The sequence below is a fragment of the Camarhynchus parvulus genome, chromosome Z (assembly GCF_901933205.1).
Source record: "Camarhynchus parvulus chromosome Z, STF_HiC, whole genome shotgun sequence".
In the NCBI taxonomy this organism is placed as follows: domain Eukaryota; kingdom Metazoa; phylum Chordata; class Aves; order Passeriformes; family Thraupidae; genus Camarhynchus; species Camarhynchus parvulus.
Genome location: NC_044601.1, coordinates 22,711,834 through 22,728,127, shown reverse-complemented (window position 1 = coordinate 22,728,127; position 16,294 = coordinate 22,711,834). Strand labels below are relative to the sequence as shown.

General features: G+C 39.1%; 1 protein-coding gene across 1 annotated transcript in view; it reads left to right on the top strand.

Moving 5' to 3' along the window:
- Positions 1–16,294, top strand: part of TRPM3 (transient receptor potential cation channel subfamily M member 3) — a 259,332-nt gene that overhangs the window by 210,153 nt on the left and 32,885 nt on the right. Inside the window, exons 13-18 of the mRNA XM_030968168.1 lie at positions 649–789; positions 2,139–2,168; positions 3,234–3,523; positions 4,387–4,615; positions 7,108–7,275; positions 14,272–14,412. Of these exons, the coding sequence (XP_030824028.1) occupies positions 649–789; positions 2,139–2,168; positions 3,234–3,523; positions 4,387–4,615; positions 7,108–7,275; positions 14,272–14,412 (999 nt within the window). The remainder of the gene's footprint in view (positions 1–648; positions 790–2,138; positions 2,169–3,233; positions 3,524–4,386; positions 4,616–7,107; positions 7,276–14,271; positions 14,413–16,294) is intronic.

Sequence of the window (16,294 nt, the reverse complement as noted above, 5' to 3'; positions counted from 1 at the left end):
TGATAGACTCTCCTTTCCCTTAGCAACTAGTAATAATGATAGCTCATGTACTGTCTAAGTCCGCTAGAGCTGTAACACCAATCTTACCTCCTGGTCTTCCTTTCCTGGAACATGGGAAGGAAACACTGCAGGATGGGAAGGAGTTGGTCCCATGTGAACAAAAGATTTTGTGTGATGTTGCTTCACCATGCCTTGACAGTTCAAATAAGGCAGTCTAGAGAGATGCCAGCAGACTTGTGAGATGCCAGGATGAGTTGTGGGTGAGAGCTGGTGCAGGAAAAGTGCTATCTTGCAGAACTAGTGTCCAGCAATTGTGCCTAAATTTTCAAGTGTATCGATCCTCATGCTTTTGTTTCTGCAGTCATGTTCCTTGTTTCCCCAGCTGAAGAATATGAGTACTGTGTACTGACGTTATCTTCTGTTACTTCCAACAAGTTCTTCACCTTCTTATTTAACTTATGTCTTCTTTCCAAGCGAGAATATCCAGGTTTCGGTTGGATCTATTTTAAGGTGAATTAATTAACCAGCATAATAATACATTCCTGCTTTTACATATTTAATTAGTTTTATTCTAACATCATGTTAAAGTACATTTAACAATGTCAGTAATAAGCATTTCTTCTCCCACCATGCATATTTTCACTGCAGGGAAACTTACCTCCTGATTACCGGATTAGTCTGATTGATATTGGATTGGTGATAGAGTACCTGATGGGAGGAGCGTACCGCTGCAATTACACCAGAAAGCGGTTCAGAACACTGTACCACAACTTGTTCGGGCCCAAGAGGGTAAGAAGCAAGCTGTTTGCCATCCTCATGACTGTACCAACTGACAGGGATTACTATAGCTTCTTAGATGGTTCCAGACTGGTGGGGTCCAGATTCATTTCCATTACGTGCATTGCTGTTATCTCACCACAATGCATCACAAGCCAGACACTGATACAAGCTATGGTTTTTATAAATTTAATGAAAAAATTATTGCACTCAGCTGCCCTGCTGAAACCAGCACATAAAACATTCTCCTCTGACTCTAAAACCTGTAATTATGAGTATTTGCAGCTTTTAAAAGGCAAGTCTTTTGACCTGAACCAATAATATTGTAATTCTAACTCCTGAGTTAGATTTGAAAACTTCTGCATTGTTAGATGCATTTCCTATCTCATGGCTCATCTTCTGATTGTGATCTGAAGGTTTCAGGGCAATGAAATCTATAACCCAAAACATATTTTATTTTTTGAATGTGGCTTCAACGGTCATTGGGTTCATGGCAACACCATTGTTAAGTATTTTTGTGATTTTTGTGGGTTCCATGTTTGATAAGTGAATGCACAGTCTTTCTAAAACACAAAAGCTGTTTATTTTCATCCACATTGCCATTGACCCAGTTCACCATGAACAGGAGTCTGTTCAGCTCCTCCCAGTATGATTTGTAGTTCCTTCTTTGCCTACTTTTGCCTCACATTTCAGATTTTAGCAATACACAACAATGAAAGTATTAATAAATGGCTATCAATAGCAACAGCTCTGTGAAAAGCTTGCAGACAGCTACCTAAAATGGGTTTATTTGTTTCCATGTGCTTTTCCTTAAGATTCATCACATTTGAAAGGAAAGACAGTGATGGTAGCTGGTGGGAGAGAATTCCTTTCCAAAGTCACTCCATTGACAAAAGCATTTGGGCAGTGGTTTCACCAATACTGAACCAACACACAGAGGGCTCCACAACAGTCAATAAAAGTGTTCCAGGGCAGTGACCAAAATGCTGATGTACTCCAGAGAAATCCTCTGATGCCTTATCAGTGGTCCCTATCACTTTCTTGCTAGAACAGCCCTAACCAGTTGTAGTTTGTACCTGAATCCAAATACATGTCTTCTGATGTGGTTTTGGTGAAATAATGTCAGACTCAAGTTCGAAATAACTACATTTGATTGGTGCATATGTGTATGTATATGCTATTGCAGTGCATTGTATTACTATTTTCTATATTTTCATTATTATTATCATCTAAATTTTATTGTATATTCTACATCACTCTACATGCATGTGTGTGTATGTGTATATGTATACACAAATAGATGTAGGTTTTCATCACTATTCTGTGAGAAATAACATTTTCCTAACTTTTTTTTTGTACAGCCAAAAGCACTGAAGCTGTTGGGAATGGAGGTAGGCAACCTCTGACAAGTCTTAATGTCTTTTCCTTCTTTGATAAATATAAACTATATCCAGATGATGTTCAAATTCACTATAATGAAAACATGAATAGTATTTTCATCCAGATAACTGGTTTACACAAGGGGCAGATAAAGAAGCATTTCTTAATAAAAGTCCAGGAGATAGCTAAGGAAAAAAGAGGTCTCTGCCCCAGCTATGGATCTTCTTGGTTTTTTGTTTAATAAGAATTAAACAAAGGGTTTCAGTCCAGTAGGGCAAGCAGAATTTCAGTCAGATAGCATCTAACTTCAAAACATGTTCAGAGAAATGAAACACTTGCAGAGAATTATGCAGAAATCTTTATACAAAGATATCCAAAGTTATCTCAGTTTTATTGGCACTTTTGGCTGCCCCAATGCTTCAAGGGGATAGTAGTATTTTCATGGTTATTTTATACAACCACTTTCATTTTTCCATCCATAGACAAAGGACAGAATAGGTCAGCTCACCTGATATAAGCAAAAGGCTAGAATGGGAAAGAAACTAAAGGCAACAAAAACAACAAATGGATGGAGAAGGAAGGAATAAACATGCAGAATAGACGTAAAGAAGGGAAATTGCTGCTTTTGTAAGGTGATAAAGGGAGAAAACACAAGAATAAGCGTAGAAGGAGTCCTCAGCTGATTAGAAAATCCCCTGAGTATGTACTTTCTGGAGGTGGAAAGAGGTAGATGCATTACAGCAGATGTTACATTTGCAGTGAGCTCTTACCTTTATTTTACTGGTGGATTTTCCAAAATAGTTCTGGATATTGTGTGATTGTACTCTCTGTTATTAGTTTCAGAGTGATAATGTTATTGATCCAGGGTGATAGTCCAAGGCTCTGTTCCCCTGTTTAATGTCTTCTTAATTACAGTGCATGCACCAATACCTTTTTAATTTTTTACCTATGTTAAATATTTTGTCAAAAAAAATGATGAATGGGCTGGCCTGCAGGAAACGTGTTAGGCACTGATTTCAATTAATTGTGTGAATTGTTCCTTCACTGATGAAAAAAATTCTCTATAATTCTCACAGGATGATGTCCCTTTGCGTCGAGGGAGAAAACCAACAAAGAAAAAAGAAGAAGAAGTTGATATTGATATGGATGACCCTGAGATCAATCACTTTCCCTTCCCATTCCACGAGTTGATGGTGTGGGCTGTGCTGATGAAACGTCAGAAGATGGCCCTCTTCTTTTGGCAACATGGGGAAGAGGCTATGGCTAAAGCTCTGGTGGCCTGCAAACTCTGCAAAGCCATGGCCCACGAAGCATCAGAAAATGACATGGTGGATGACATATCCCAAGAGCTGAACCACAATTCCAGGTGAATTTCCTTTCATGTCCACTTTCCTGAGGGGAGAAAGAAAAAACAAAAAGGAGGGAAGAGAGATTTCTGGACCTGCCTAAAATTTTCTTATTTGTAGCTTACTTTTGTTTCTAAGTTGTAGCGGAAGTGCAGTCCCTTTAGAGAAAATCCAAATGGCTTTTAAACAGTCTGTCTGCCAGAGTAGCAAAGTTGTTAGCAATATAACTTCTGAAATGAAAAGATGTCAAGAAGACAGTGAAATATCTGTGTTGTTAATGTGTTCTCCCTGAGGCCTCAAGAGTCAGACTGCAACATTTCTCTGTGCTTTTTCAGGATACTCTGTACCTGCCCAGCAGAACAGTTATTGAAATCCTTATGAGCAAAGTATTCAGGCAGAAGTGTTAATTAACCAAGAGGTGATACTTAGATGAGCAAGGCAAGATTCTAGATTCCGTAAGAATTTTTCCTGATGATAAAATTTCAGAAATTTAGGATTTGAGGAAGGATATTGGACACTCCTTCCAGGAGGCTTGACCATGAAGGTGTGGGCAAACAGCAGAAAAGCAATCCCTTAAGCTGCAGATAACCAGAGGATTTCAGTTAGAAAATGTCAGGGAGGTGGGCAGGGAGGTGGGAGCAGACAGCTGGTAGGTGTGGGTGCTCATCACTGCTAAGCTGGGGCACTTATTTATACGCCTAACATGAGCCACTCACGTTTGAAAACGTGGGTTTCCATGTGTCAAGTCAACATCACGTTGATTAGCGTGCTGGAAGGCGCCGTGCCCCTGCCAGAGGCTGGCGGGTGCAGAGGCGCGTTCTGAGCACGGGGCTGTGTGTGCCCACGGAGTGAGCGGGGGTCCCTCTGTGTCCTTCTCTTGCAGGGACTTCGGCCAGCTGGCGGTCGAGCTGCTGGACCAGTCATACAAGCAGGACGAGCAGCTGGCCATGAAACTGCTGACCTATGAGCTGAAGAACTGGAGCAACGCCACGTGCTTGCAGCTTGCAGTGGCAGCCAAGCACAGAGACTTCATCGCTCACACTTGCAGCCAGATGCTGCTCACTGACATGTGGATGGGTCGTCTCCGGATGCGAAAAAATTCTGGCCTAAAGGTCGTTCCTGTTTTAAAATAAAATTAACATTCAGAGGATTCTAATAGATGATGACAGGGTTCACAAAAATTCAGTAATAACTGTCTAAAGTAACCGTATTTCAGATATTTATTTGCAGTGACATTAAGCAGGGTATATTCTTCCTGTGTTCAGTTTTTCAGATGGGGCTTATCGTAAGCCTAAGTTCAAAGCACACAGCTCAGATTTTTTCATTCCCTTTCTTAAAGTCCCCTCTGGCATAATTTATCAGAACAAGAATTGAGCTAGGAGGTTAGTGTGTTGCCCTGCCTGTATACTTGAGGAGTTAGTCAAGAGTTTTAAAGATAAATAAAGGAAAAGGAAGTGTAAGTTAATTAACCATTAGTGAAAGATGCTGATCTGAGAACCTTTCCCAGAACAGGCAAAGTAAGCAGCACAAATTTCCTCACAAACCCTTGCAAATCTTCCTGATGGCATCTGAAGGGAGTCCTTTAGAGGGTTTAAAGGATAATTCAGTTTTCAAAGCTGTTACAGCTTTACTTCCACAGCTGACAAAACTGCTAACAGTGCAAAGTGAATTCTGAGATGAATTTGAATCCGTGGCATGTTTCACCAAAGCAGTCACCAGTCAGAACATACCCAGCAATTGCCTCTCCCTCCTAGATCACAGAGAAATATTTTCAGTGAAGGGATTCTCTCTTCTGCATTAATTGCCTCTGTGAAAATTGGTAATTACTCAGCTGTGTTACCATGTGAAAAGATGTTCAGTAATGGCAAGAGTGCTTAGGAGTACAAGCATTGCTTCCAGACTGGCTCTTAATCCAGTGACAGTGATGAGTGAGAGCAAGTGGCTGATAGCATTCCTATGCAGGACCTGTGCATACACGTTGTTCTGCTACAGATAGAAAACTTTCTCATATTTGGAGACATTCCTACCTATTTCCTGAACTCACAGGCCTATTATCCTTCAGAGGGACAGCCATTGTTCATTGTTTAGCTTTGCAGAAATTCAGTCTAGGTACATGGAGGACAGTGTAGCAACTGATTTCCTACTATGTGCATTCCACTTTTCAGCATATTTCTTAAGCCCTAAAATAGACCTTTCTTTCATAATGCATAACTGAAGGTAACAGGCTCTGTTTCAGCTTCTTCTAACATCAGGGCTTCACAAGGATCCTTTACTCAGTTTCTAGTCTGTATTTTATTTCATTGAAGCTCATTAGCAGAACTTGTTTAAAGCAAGAGAAGGCTACAAGCTACATGAGGCAGCATGACAAAGAAATAGATTTGCAAGCATGAGTCATGGTTTATTTCCCAAGAACAGTTTTTTGCCTTTAAAACTGACAAATGGTAGAAAGTTTGAATATAATTATTTAGATTCTTGCTGGGGATGTATGGCACCAATGGAAGGGCTAGGGGCAGCTGTTAATCCTACCTGCTCTTAAAAATAGCCTTTCTGTGAAGCCAGGTCTGCCTGTAACCCCCTCTCCCTGGACCCATTGTTTTGTGAGCACAGAACCAGTGCAGAAGCTTTTCCAAGGCTGGGTACAGCATTTGCATACCCTACCTGCTCCTCATTGTGTATTTGAATGCTTTCAACAGCACACAAGATGTCTGCTGATATGATGAGCACAAGCATCCTCCCTAACCTGCCGAGAAGTTAACTATCTGGTTTTACTGTCATTCGGGGAGAGATTTATCAGAAAATCATTCTCCATCAAATTGCAGCATAACCAGGAAAAGTTATTGTGCTTGTGAATACAGACTTTGCTTTGTTTTACTGTGATGTCTATTCAGTTGTACTAATGGTTTAACCCAAGCATTGTTCATTACTTATAAATCCCAGAAAGGAAATCTTAGTGGTTTCTACACTCCAGCATCTAAGAGGGGGAACGCAGAAAAGAAAGAGCTGACATTAACGTGACCATTACACAGCTGTCTTGTTACTGGAACAAAATCTAAAGAGACTGTATATCTATGCACATCAGCATTTGCTTTTGCTGGCTTTGCCTTATCTCCTCAGAGCCACACACAGTTCCACTTCGTTGACTACCAGTGTACATTAAGCATGGACACAAAGAGCTATTAACCCTCTCTGTAGAAATAAACACTCTCTGTGTGTCATTTTACATATATATATATATATATTTTGTATTATGTAAAATGCAGATATTTGCAGGTCTATACACCTACATGGTCCCACCTACTCTTGACCTTATATAATATTTTGTAGATATATTCTAGTATGTATCACTACGCATCTGGTTATGTGCAAGTAGATACAACATTCAAGAGCATTCACAGCAGCACTAGTAGAAGTTACGTACTTTGATTCAGTGCTCTGGTAACATTGCCCCCAATGACAAATACTTTATTGTCATAGAAATTCACATGTGGATGTATCTTTCTTTTCCTAAATCTCCCAAGGGAGTTGTTCTATTTGATGCTAAGTAACCATTATGGCCATAATCTGTTTTCTGTGATGATTATTGTTATCATTATTATTGCTTTAGGTAATTCTAGGAATTCTACTTCCTCCTTCAATCCTCAGCTTGGAGTTCAAGAACAAAGATGATATGCCCTACATGACCCAGGCCAACGAGATCCATCTTCAAGAAAAAGATCCAGAGGAACCAGAGAAGCCAGTGAAAGAAAAAGATGAGGAAGACATGGAACTCACTGTAAGTGCTTACAATAAATCATCAGCCTCAGCACTGTCAATTTGTAATTCCTATCTCTGTAGGCATTGCAGAACATCTGATGGCTAAATATAGCACATGATAGGATACCACACTCCACACTCCCCTCTCCTCCACGGGACTCAAGCCACACAAGTTGCCATCATTTGCCCTCCATGTTGCAGCAGTGCATGGAGATGCTGTGCTGTAATATCCTCATATTTAGACTCAAATATCCTCGTATTTTGACTCAGTGTGATGCCACATTTTCTCAACTAAGTGCATTAGATTTTAGAAGCACTCAGTCAAGATAGATGACCTCTCTGATATGAAAAGGGCTCACCTTTGGTTGGAAATGCCCAAATAGTCATGGAAGCCAGAGATTTGTTTTCTTTTATTTGACTTCACTAGAGAGTAAGCAAGTGTGCAAACAGGCCAGAAAAATTATGAAAGCTTAGTCTAAAATTCTTTTTGTAATTGTGGTTGTTGCCTTTCACACAAACACAGATCCAGTCTTTAATCCACTGGAGACACTAGCAAGCAGCAAGACAGCTCCCCTTCTACAACTCAACAGAATTGTGTAAGGAGGGACTTGTCAGTATTAGCAACACAACCTTTGAGGAATAATTTACACCATGAAGAATCAGACAACTAAATCTCTGAAAACTACACAAGTCATCTACCTCCTGTCTCTTGTTCTCACACTTTTTCATTTGGGCAGTTACCATACAGGCTATTACATCTGCCTTAGTCTAGTTTGGTTTGGATTTGTTTGGGTTTGGTTGTGGTGTCTTTGAAAGGCTTAAAACTCAGCCCCAGTTGGTCAGGATAGAGGAGTAAAAGAGATTTGCCTGATTAAGTTAAAAAATAAAAACAAAAACAGAAAAACCCAGACTGTTTCCCACAGGCAAACAGCAGGAGCTGCCCGCAGGACCCCGACTGCAGGCAGGCAGAAGGACCTGCCTACAGGACCCAATATGCAGGCAAGCCGAAGGAGCAGCCCACCAGACCCACCTACAGGACCCGTTTGCAGGCAAGAACCTGGCTGTTGGGAAGGACCAGAAGCCAGAATAGCAGCAATGGGGCATTATCTGCTCATTAGCTATTGATTGCCATTGACTAACCCTTGGCTTCTGATCCCCTTATGAAGTGCCTATTCAAATCAAATAAGCACTTTACAAGCTGCCTTTTACCTGGCAATGGGGAGAAATTTGGGAAAGATGTGTTTTCCATCCCGCTGTAGTTATCCCAGCTCCTGGTTTCTTGTCTACAATACTGTTTCCTTTTTCCCTTCTGACTCCTGCTGCAAATAAGCGGTGTGTGCAGTGGACCTGCTATTCCAGATGAACCTTAGATGTTCCCTCTCTTCTCCCTTCCTTGTGCTGACAGTCCTATTGCTCTGTTCTGTCATTGGCTCTCCCCTTAATTCCTTCAAATTCAGTGTATCACTCTAGTGAAGTTTCAGGCGCTTGAAACATTTTCTATAAAATAATATTTCTTCATGTGGAGTCCAGCAAGTTTAGAAACAATATCTTTGCTCAGCACTGTTCACTTATTATTTCTGCGTATAATCTATACCACACTGTAGAACTTCTAACACAGCTGTTTCACTCAGGTGCTCCTCAGTGGTGAGGAGAGACAAATTGGTAGCAGAGTTCTTAGCATGTCTGTGGTTAGAAGCCACAGGCTGTTGCATTTAGTCATTGACATATTTTAAATATGAGAAAATACTTTAGACTGAAGTTACATACTGTTCCAGCCTTAGTCAAATGATCTGGCATAATGGTCAGGTTTCTTTTCACTGATCAGAGGATGCCTGAAAGATGTTTTGGGAAGTCCCTTTGTGACATTTCCCCTTACCCATAGTATCCTTTAGTATATTAAGGATATCTTATAAATACTTCAATAAGATTAATAATTTATTGTGCTGGGATATCATAAATGTTTAATCCATTGCTGAACTTTGAATCAATAGATTAGTCATTCACCTAACCTGAGCTTTGTTCAGCATACAGATTAACAAACAAAAGTGAAGTTAAAAAAATAATTTTTATCTCAAAGTTCCTTTTCCAGCAAATAATATATAATTGTAATAGTCTTCCTGATTCTCCTTCTAACCACTCCCTATGAATACTTCTCAAGTCTCTGTATTCATCATGTCACACCCATATTCTCTCTGCTAAAATGAAGATAAAGTGGTCTCATCTAGGCAAGGTCTGTTCATTGATTTCCTGTGTGTCTTACACTAAGCCCAGATGACTAAACACAGGCCAAGGACTCAGTTTCTTCTTCTGTACTGCACTTTTGCAGAGTGCATGAGGTACAGAGCCACAGTCATCTTTTCCCTATTTTACACCTCATTTGCACAGAATAATGTGATCAGCAGACTACAGCAACAGTGAAGTTAAGTCTCCACATGGGTGCATCTGCTGCAAGTATGTATTTGCTTTATGCTCCTCTTAAAGGGTCAGGTGGCTAACTGAATATGTGGATATACTATGAATATGTGTTTATTCACTGTAAACTACTTGTTATTTACTGCTTTTAACTTTATAACAGATACATGTGAGTGATAGGCCCACATTTCTTTAACACCTAGATGCTAAGAAACAGGCTTGTAGCAGCTACTCACAAAAACACATTTGAATACTGCTCTCGTCAGTGCTCCTCAGCACCAAGAAATTTACCACAATTTTTGTATGGAGCTGACAGTCATTAATCCTGAATATTAAACACAGAGAAGTAGAAGGGCATTAAAGTCTAACGGCCAGGGATATTTTCTATTTGTACAGTGTCCTAATCAAGGTCTTAATTGCTGAAATTCAGATCAGTCAAAAACCTCTGAAGTCTCCCATCCTCCCAGAATAACTCTAATTCTGGAAGCCATAACCTGGAGCATCTTTAACCCTATTCAGTGCATTATTGTTTAGGTATTAGAGCTCCCCAGTAAATGGTTTTATTTCAGATCACAGAATAACTCATCTAAGTCCTTTAAAAGGTGTTTCTGTTATTGTTTTGTTCATTTTGCCTCGATTTTTCCACAATGAATAGGAAGTTTGGGCTTCCAGAGCATCACTGAGTTAGTCTGAGAACTTTTCAGCAGCAGCAAAGCTAGTTCTGTTGGCCTCTGGGATCACATTAATTCATCTTAGTCTTTTCTCAATGGCAAGAAATAACACAATATTAATCAAATCACTAAAAATACAGTCCTTAGCACAGAAAAGTCTGAAGATCCATGTCCTAGTGCCCCTGGCCCAACTTACCCTTCCCAGTGGAAGACAATTCTCACAGCATCTCACGCGCCAGCAGCCAGGCATCCCTTCAGCTCATCTGGAAAATGGAATTGGGAGACATTGCTGGTGGTGTCTAGGAAGAAGTGCTGACCCTTTCCATAAGAAGAGGTTCTTTCTTCCTCCCAGGAGTTTGGAAACCCTCCATACCACTATCACATATAGGCCCTGGCAAGGTCTAGTTCTTTGCCCTGCTCAGCAGACAGGATTTCTGAGCTCCTGGCACTTTGGTCCTGTTCCTCTGTGCTCACTGTAACCACCAAGCACGTGCAAAATCTAGTTTTATATGTCTATAAATCAAAGACATTTAAACATTTTTCTACCAGTGTTTCAGGGCAGAGAACAGTAATCCTAGAACAACCAGCATGGGGGCAGCATTTTCACACACCGTGTAGGATCCAGCAGGGTGTGCTGAGGGAGGTGTTTCTACACAACTATGACTCATTTCCATACCAGTTCTCTGTGAACTGGGGTAAGTCTCTATATAGCACGTAGATTTCACTCAGGATGAAATTGGAAGAGCCTGTATTCATTCCAGAAAAAATGAAATTCCTGTTATTTAATTATGAAACACATAAACATAGTATAGGATTGTTAACATATATTAATGCAAAAATGTACAACCCAAAACTCTCCCCTGATAGTTCATTATCAGCAAACAGTCCTCAATTACATAAAACAAAATCTGGCCCAACAATAACAATAAAAGCCAGATTAATAAAATCTCCATGTAAAAACTATGAAAACATCAATTCCTTCAGGCTAAAATGATGCAGTTGTACTGTACTTCACAATGAGGTTGAGCTGCTGTCAAGCTTACCTTGCATGACTCATGGTGAATCATGGACAAATTCATGTATTAGAGAAAGAGATGCCGCCCACACAGAGCAGTGTGTTGAGTTGTTCCCATCCTACTGCATCCCACTCCAAGGAAAACATTTGTTCACATTTGGCACTGCAATTATTCTGTTAACACAGTTACATAGGTTATTTCTGAATGTTTCTAATGGGGAAGCTTTTCAATTTGTTAATACTGAGGTATAATTAACAGTCAGGAACATCAGGTCAAACTAAATCCCTAGCCATCTCAGAGAAATTCCCCATCTGTAGCATGGGGGAGGGGAGAAGGTACTATTGTATGATAGAACTAATTCAAAAATAATTGTAATGAGACAAAATTAGCACATTGTTATCAAGAAGAAAGCAGTAGCAAACAGGAAATCAGAATTCATAAGCTAAAGCATAAATCCAGATATTGAAAGGGCATTATTATGAAAACATCCACAACTCACTAATTTCATTGAGAATTAAGTCTGTCTCAGAATTTGTAAATTTGTAAAATTGTGAAGGATTTGAAGTCTGTAAAATAATCCCTTTCACTAAAGCACAGCATTGCTAATTTGTTAAAGGAGGCAGCATTCATTTTCATTCTGCTGCAAAATTCCTGAGCACCAGGGGACAGCAGAGACAAAGCCTTGGGAAAAGCTACAGAAAACTCTGTAGCTCTAGATGGCAGTTTTACCAGAACACCATCAGTAAGTAGAGAGAAGCAAAACAAACTACCTTCTTGGGCTGTAGTGTTCCCAAAGCATTCAGATCATATTCAAATTTCCCCCCCCCCAAAACCCAATCAATGCTATGGATCAAAGGATCACTTTGATTTTGTGGAATTCAGGTAATGATATCTTCTGTGGAGGTTGTGTAACTTCTGCTACTGTGGTTATATTCAGTAAGTCTCATAACCATAAAAACCCTTCTCCTCTGCTTAATAGCCACTTTATCTTTTTCCTTTTTTATAAAAGTCTTGATGGACGTCCAAGGTGTTTTATGGGCTCTGTGAGAGCCAACAGGAGGTACACTGAAATTTTTAATATGTAGTGTTTTATCTGTATTTATGGAAATTAAATTAAAAATCTTCAGCCATTAAAGCTAAAGGAAATAGGTTAACTTGGTCAAAGCAGGCTTTAGTTTTTGAGACAATCCCAACAGGTTAGTTTCAGTGCAGTATACTTCTGTCCTGAATCTTTGTTGTATTTTATTGAAAATGTGCACAGCAACACCTGTATGTTGTCAGATTCAAGAATATAAAGGTTCACAAGGAAATTAGTAATACTAGAGGAAAAACTACTTGCATAAATTAAATTAAATAGAAGGAGCCATATGCACTAAGCCCAGTCCTAATAATGTTACAAATATCTACACTGACTGAAAAAAGTTTATCATTACAAATTACTATTTCACAGGGAAAATACCTATAGAAATAGCTCCACATGAGGCTGGAAAAAGGAAGAAAATGTTAGATTGTGATTCTTATTTTTAAGTATGTGAGAAGTGTATCACCAGTTCCTGCAGGGCTGTAGAAACTGATCAGATAGCTCACCTGAAGCCAAATAGTTAAGTACGTGCTGTACATCCTGTTGAGCTGGAGAGCACAGATACAGAGACAAGAAGGATCTTTTTATAGGAAGACTATATGTCTGATATCTAATTGTTCCCTTGGTTTTCCACCATTTAAGTTGCAGATAAGGACAATGCTGTCTTCACGGATGGTGAAAGTTTGCTTCAGTTAACACAAAAGCACAAGGGTGCCTTCATCTACTTGTAGGAAACCTTCATAGAAGCATTGAAACAAATGCATCATTATGCAGTCCCTGCATACTTAGATTTGTCTCAATTCTTGCAAGTATTGCCTGTGCAGAGTGCTGCATCCACAAGCCTAAATAGTAAGAACTTGCAAAAGGCACAGGGAGCTAAAATCCAGTCTTAGTTTACTGTTCACTAAATAATTGCTTCAGAATGAACTGTTCACTAAATAATTGCTTCAGAATTTAATAGGTCACATTACACTTCAAACACAAAGGACCTTCTCTCAAGCAGTAACTTCAGTGATTGTAGTTTAGTCTTTCCATTTCTCTGCAGCTGATAACTAAAATTAAGGGTAAGCAAACAAAATAATGCCTTCTTTTGACTGTTAGGTTTGCACTCATAGCTGGGGACTTCTTGAGCTCGGTGTAGCTTCTCAGTGGGTCTGATTTGCAAAAAACTGGTAACTGTGAGATCAAGCCTAGCAAAGGCAATGCATGAGCAGTCTGGAACTTCACTATGGAAGAAATTAAAATCATGTACATGAATATTGCAATTCAAGGCCTTTCTGCTGCAGTGAGCTTTACTAGTAAGTCCTCTTACATCCATGTAAGCTTCACTGTGGGATCATGGCCTGGGACAGGTCCAGTGATTAACCTATAAAGTGCCACTGTCTCCTTTGCTTCTAGTTCAGTGACTATCAACTCATCTTTTCCCTTGTTGTTCTCTCTCAATCTCAGCTTTATGAACTTCTCTTTGTTAAAACTAAAATTTACCTGTTTTCTGTCTGCATCTTTTTGTTGTATAGAAGTACACCACATAAAGCTCTTGTCAGGTAAAAGTGTTTCTGTCCATACAGCAAAAATTTAAAATATTCTCCACACTTATTTTTTCTCAGGAATTACCCTCTCAAGCTGAGGGTTGAGGCTAAAGCTATAGCTTTCCATTTTCAAAATATTAAAGAGAAGCCTCCCTGCAAAAAGGTAATTTGAAAGCAAAGTATTTTATGCCTAGCTGTGGTCACCTGGTTTTATCTAGAGATCAAGAACAGTTTCCTATTGACATTTCAAAAAATTGTGTAATTTTTCTTCCACAAGAAAGAAACATAAATATATCTTTCTTGTAGGCAATGCTTGGACGGGGCAATGGAGAGTCCTCAAGAAAGAAGGAGGATGAAGAAGTTCAGAGCAGGCACAGAATGATCCCCATTGGAAGAAAGATCTATGAGTTCTACAATGCTCCCATTGTGAAGTTTTGGTTTTACACTGTAAGAAACCTTTCCTGTTATATTAATAATGTTTGTACAAATACTGAAATTGGACTGTCAACTTTTGTGTTTCATTGATGTCTGCATTTACATGTATTGGAGGGCTTACAGATAAATAGTTTAATAAAAATATTTGGTAGAAGTCTGCTAGCATTGCAAGACTTTTAGAGATTACCATTTTTTTCAGGAAGTTAATGTCTAAAATTTGAATTATTGTGTATGTTTTTCTTTAAATAAAGTGGTAAGAGGCAGTTTGCTGTAGTGCTCCCAAAGAATTCCCTATAGGAAAATTCAAAATAGGATTGCTTCCAATAGGAAGCCCAGTGGGAGGTTGGTCTTAGTCAGAATATGAATTATCTAATAACTGATGAAAAAAGAGGTAGAGCACTTCTTTCCTTGGAACATTTTTATTTTTTCTTCTGTTTTGACCAGTCTGTGGTGTGTCTGTCACAGAAAATGTGCAGGTAAGTACCCACAAGATATCAAAGACATAATTGACAGCCAATGTACATTTTTCAGGGACAAATTAGTTAAGTCAGTATATTCACTGTGTTAGAAAGAAATTAAGCTTCCAGAAGAAGCAGAAAAAGATGATATCGTGGATTTCAACTACAGTAAAACAGTACCGAAAACTTCACAGGGTTTTCTCACAGCTAAATTAATAAAGTTATATTAAAGTTACTATGTGGATAAAAAGCTTTTTGACAATTAGTCCTCAAGAGTAGATATTAATTATTCATTATCAAGCTGGAAGCCAGGATTAAAGTTTTCTTCTATATCAAGTGCTATCTGATATTTTTATTCAAAACTTGGATGATGGAGTAGAGATTGGCTATTATTTTCATTATTATTTAGTTATTATTAGTTATTTTGCAAATTACACTAGAATGTAGAAGGATAAGACCAAAAAGATCACAGAAAGCGATCTTTTTGGTCTTCTTAGCTGGAATATTCCATCCCAGTTCAGCTTCTGCATCATGTGACAAGCGTGGACTGGTTTGAAAGACCCCAAAAAAGGACAATGTTTCAAGTTTGTAAAGCTTGACTTAAGGGGAGAGATTAAGGAAGCAAGAATGTTTCCTCTGTTAAAAGAAAAAAACGTCTGCAGAAGGAATGTAACAGTTTTTGGATATGTGTAAGTACCTCAAAATCCTTGCTGAATAGGACAAAAAATAACACCCAGACAGTTCTAGGTGAGAAGTTAGGAAACAGTTTCTAACTGCTCCAAGAAGTACTGTCATGAACTGTGTAAGGACATGCTAGATTTTCCATTATTAGTGATTTCTAAGCTATCTTAAATCAAGACATGCGTTCATTATGGTACACTGGAATTAATTGTGCCTCAGACCAATGGAATTGGCTAGATGGTTTCAGGTGGTTTTTCCCAGTCATATTTTCTGTCATTCTGCTGAAAGCACAGCAAATCACAAAGAATGGATCCTTCTGCAAGTGACTTCTTATAAGAAAAATTGCCTTGCAGGTGTTGGGAGCAACTCACATCAATCAAGTCTTAACTGTGGTGGACGCTGTAGACTAGCAAAGTTTAACAACTTGGAGTAATTTATTGCTCAACTCAGTGGCCACTGAACATTAATCAAGCCCACAAGTCCAGAAACTACTCATCAGCAGCCTAGTCTCATTACCAATTGCAGTGTGTATTATGCACAAACAGAAAAGTCTTTACACTGCAAATGGAAAGAAGCATCCTGTTAGTTCAATTTTTAAATGGGAGAGAGAAATCAATATTGGATTTCCATTTAGGCTTGTTCCTACAGTTTTATGTCCTGAGGCAGGTCTCAATCAAGGTCATTTATTAAAACTGGATCTTGGATACACTGAACGTAGAGAACAAGTTAAGGTGGATTCTGGCTGCCATGCTTGA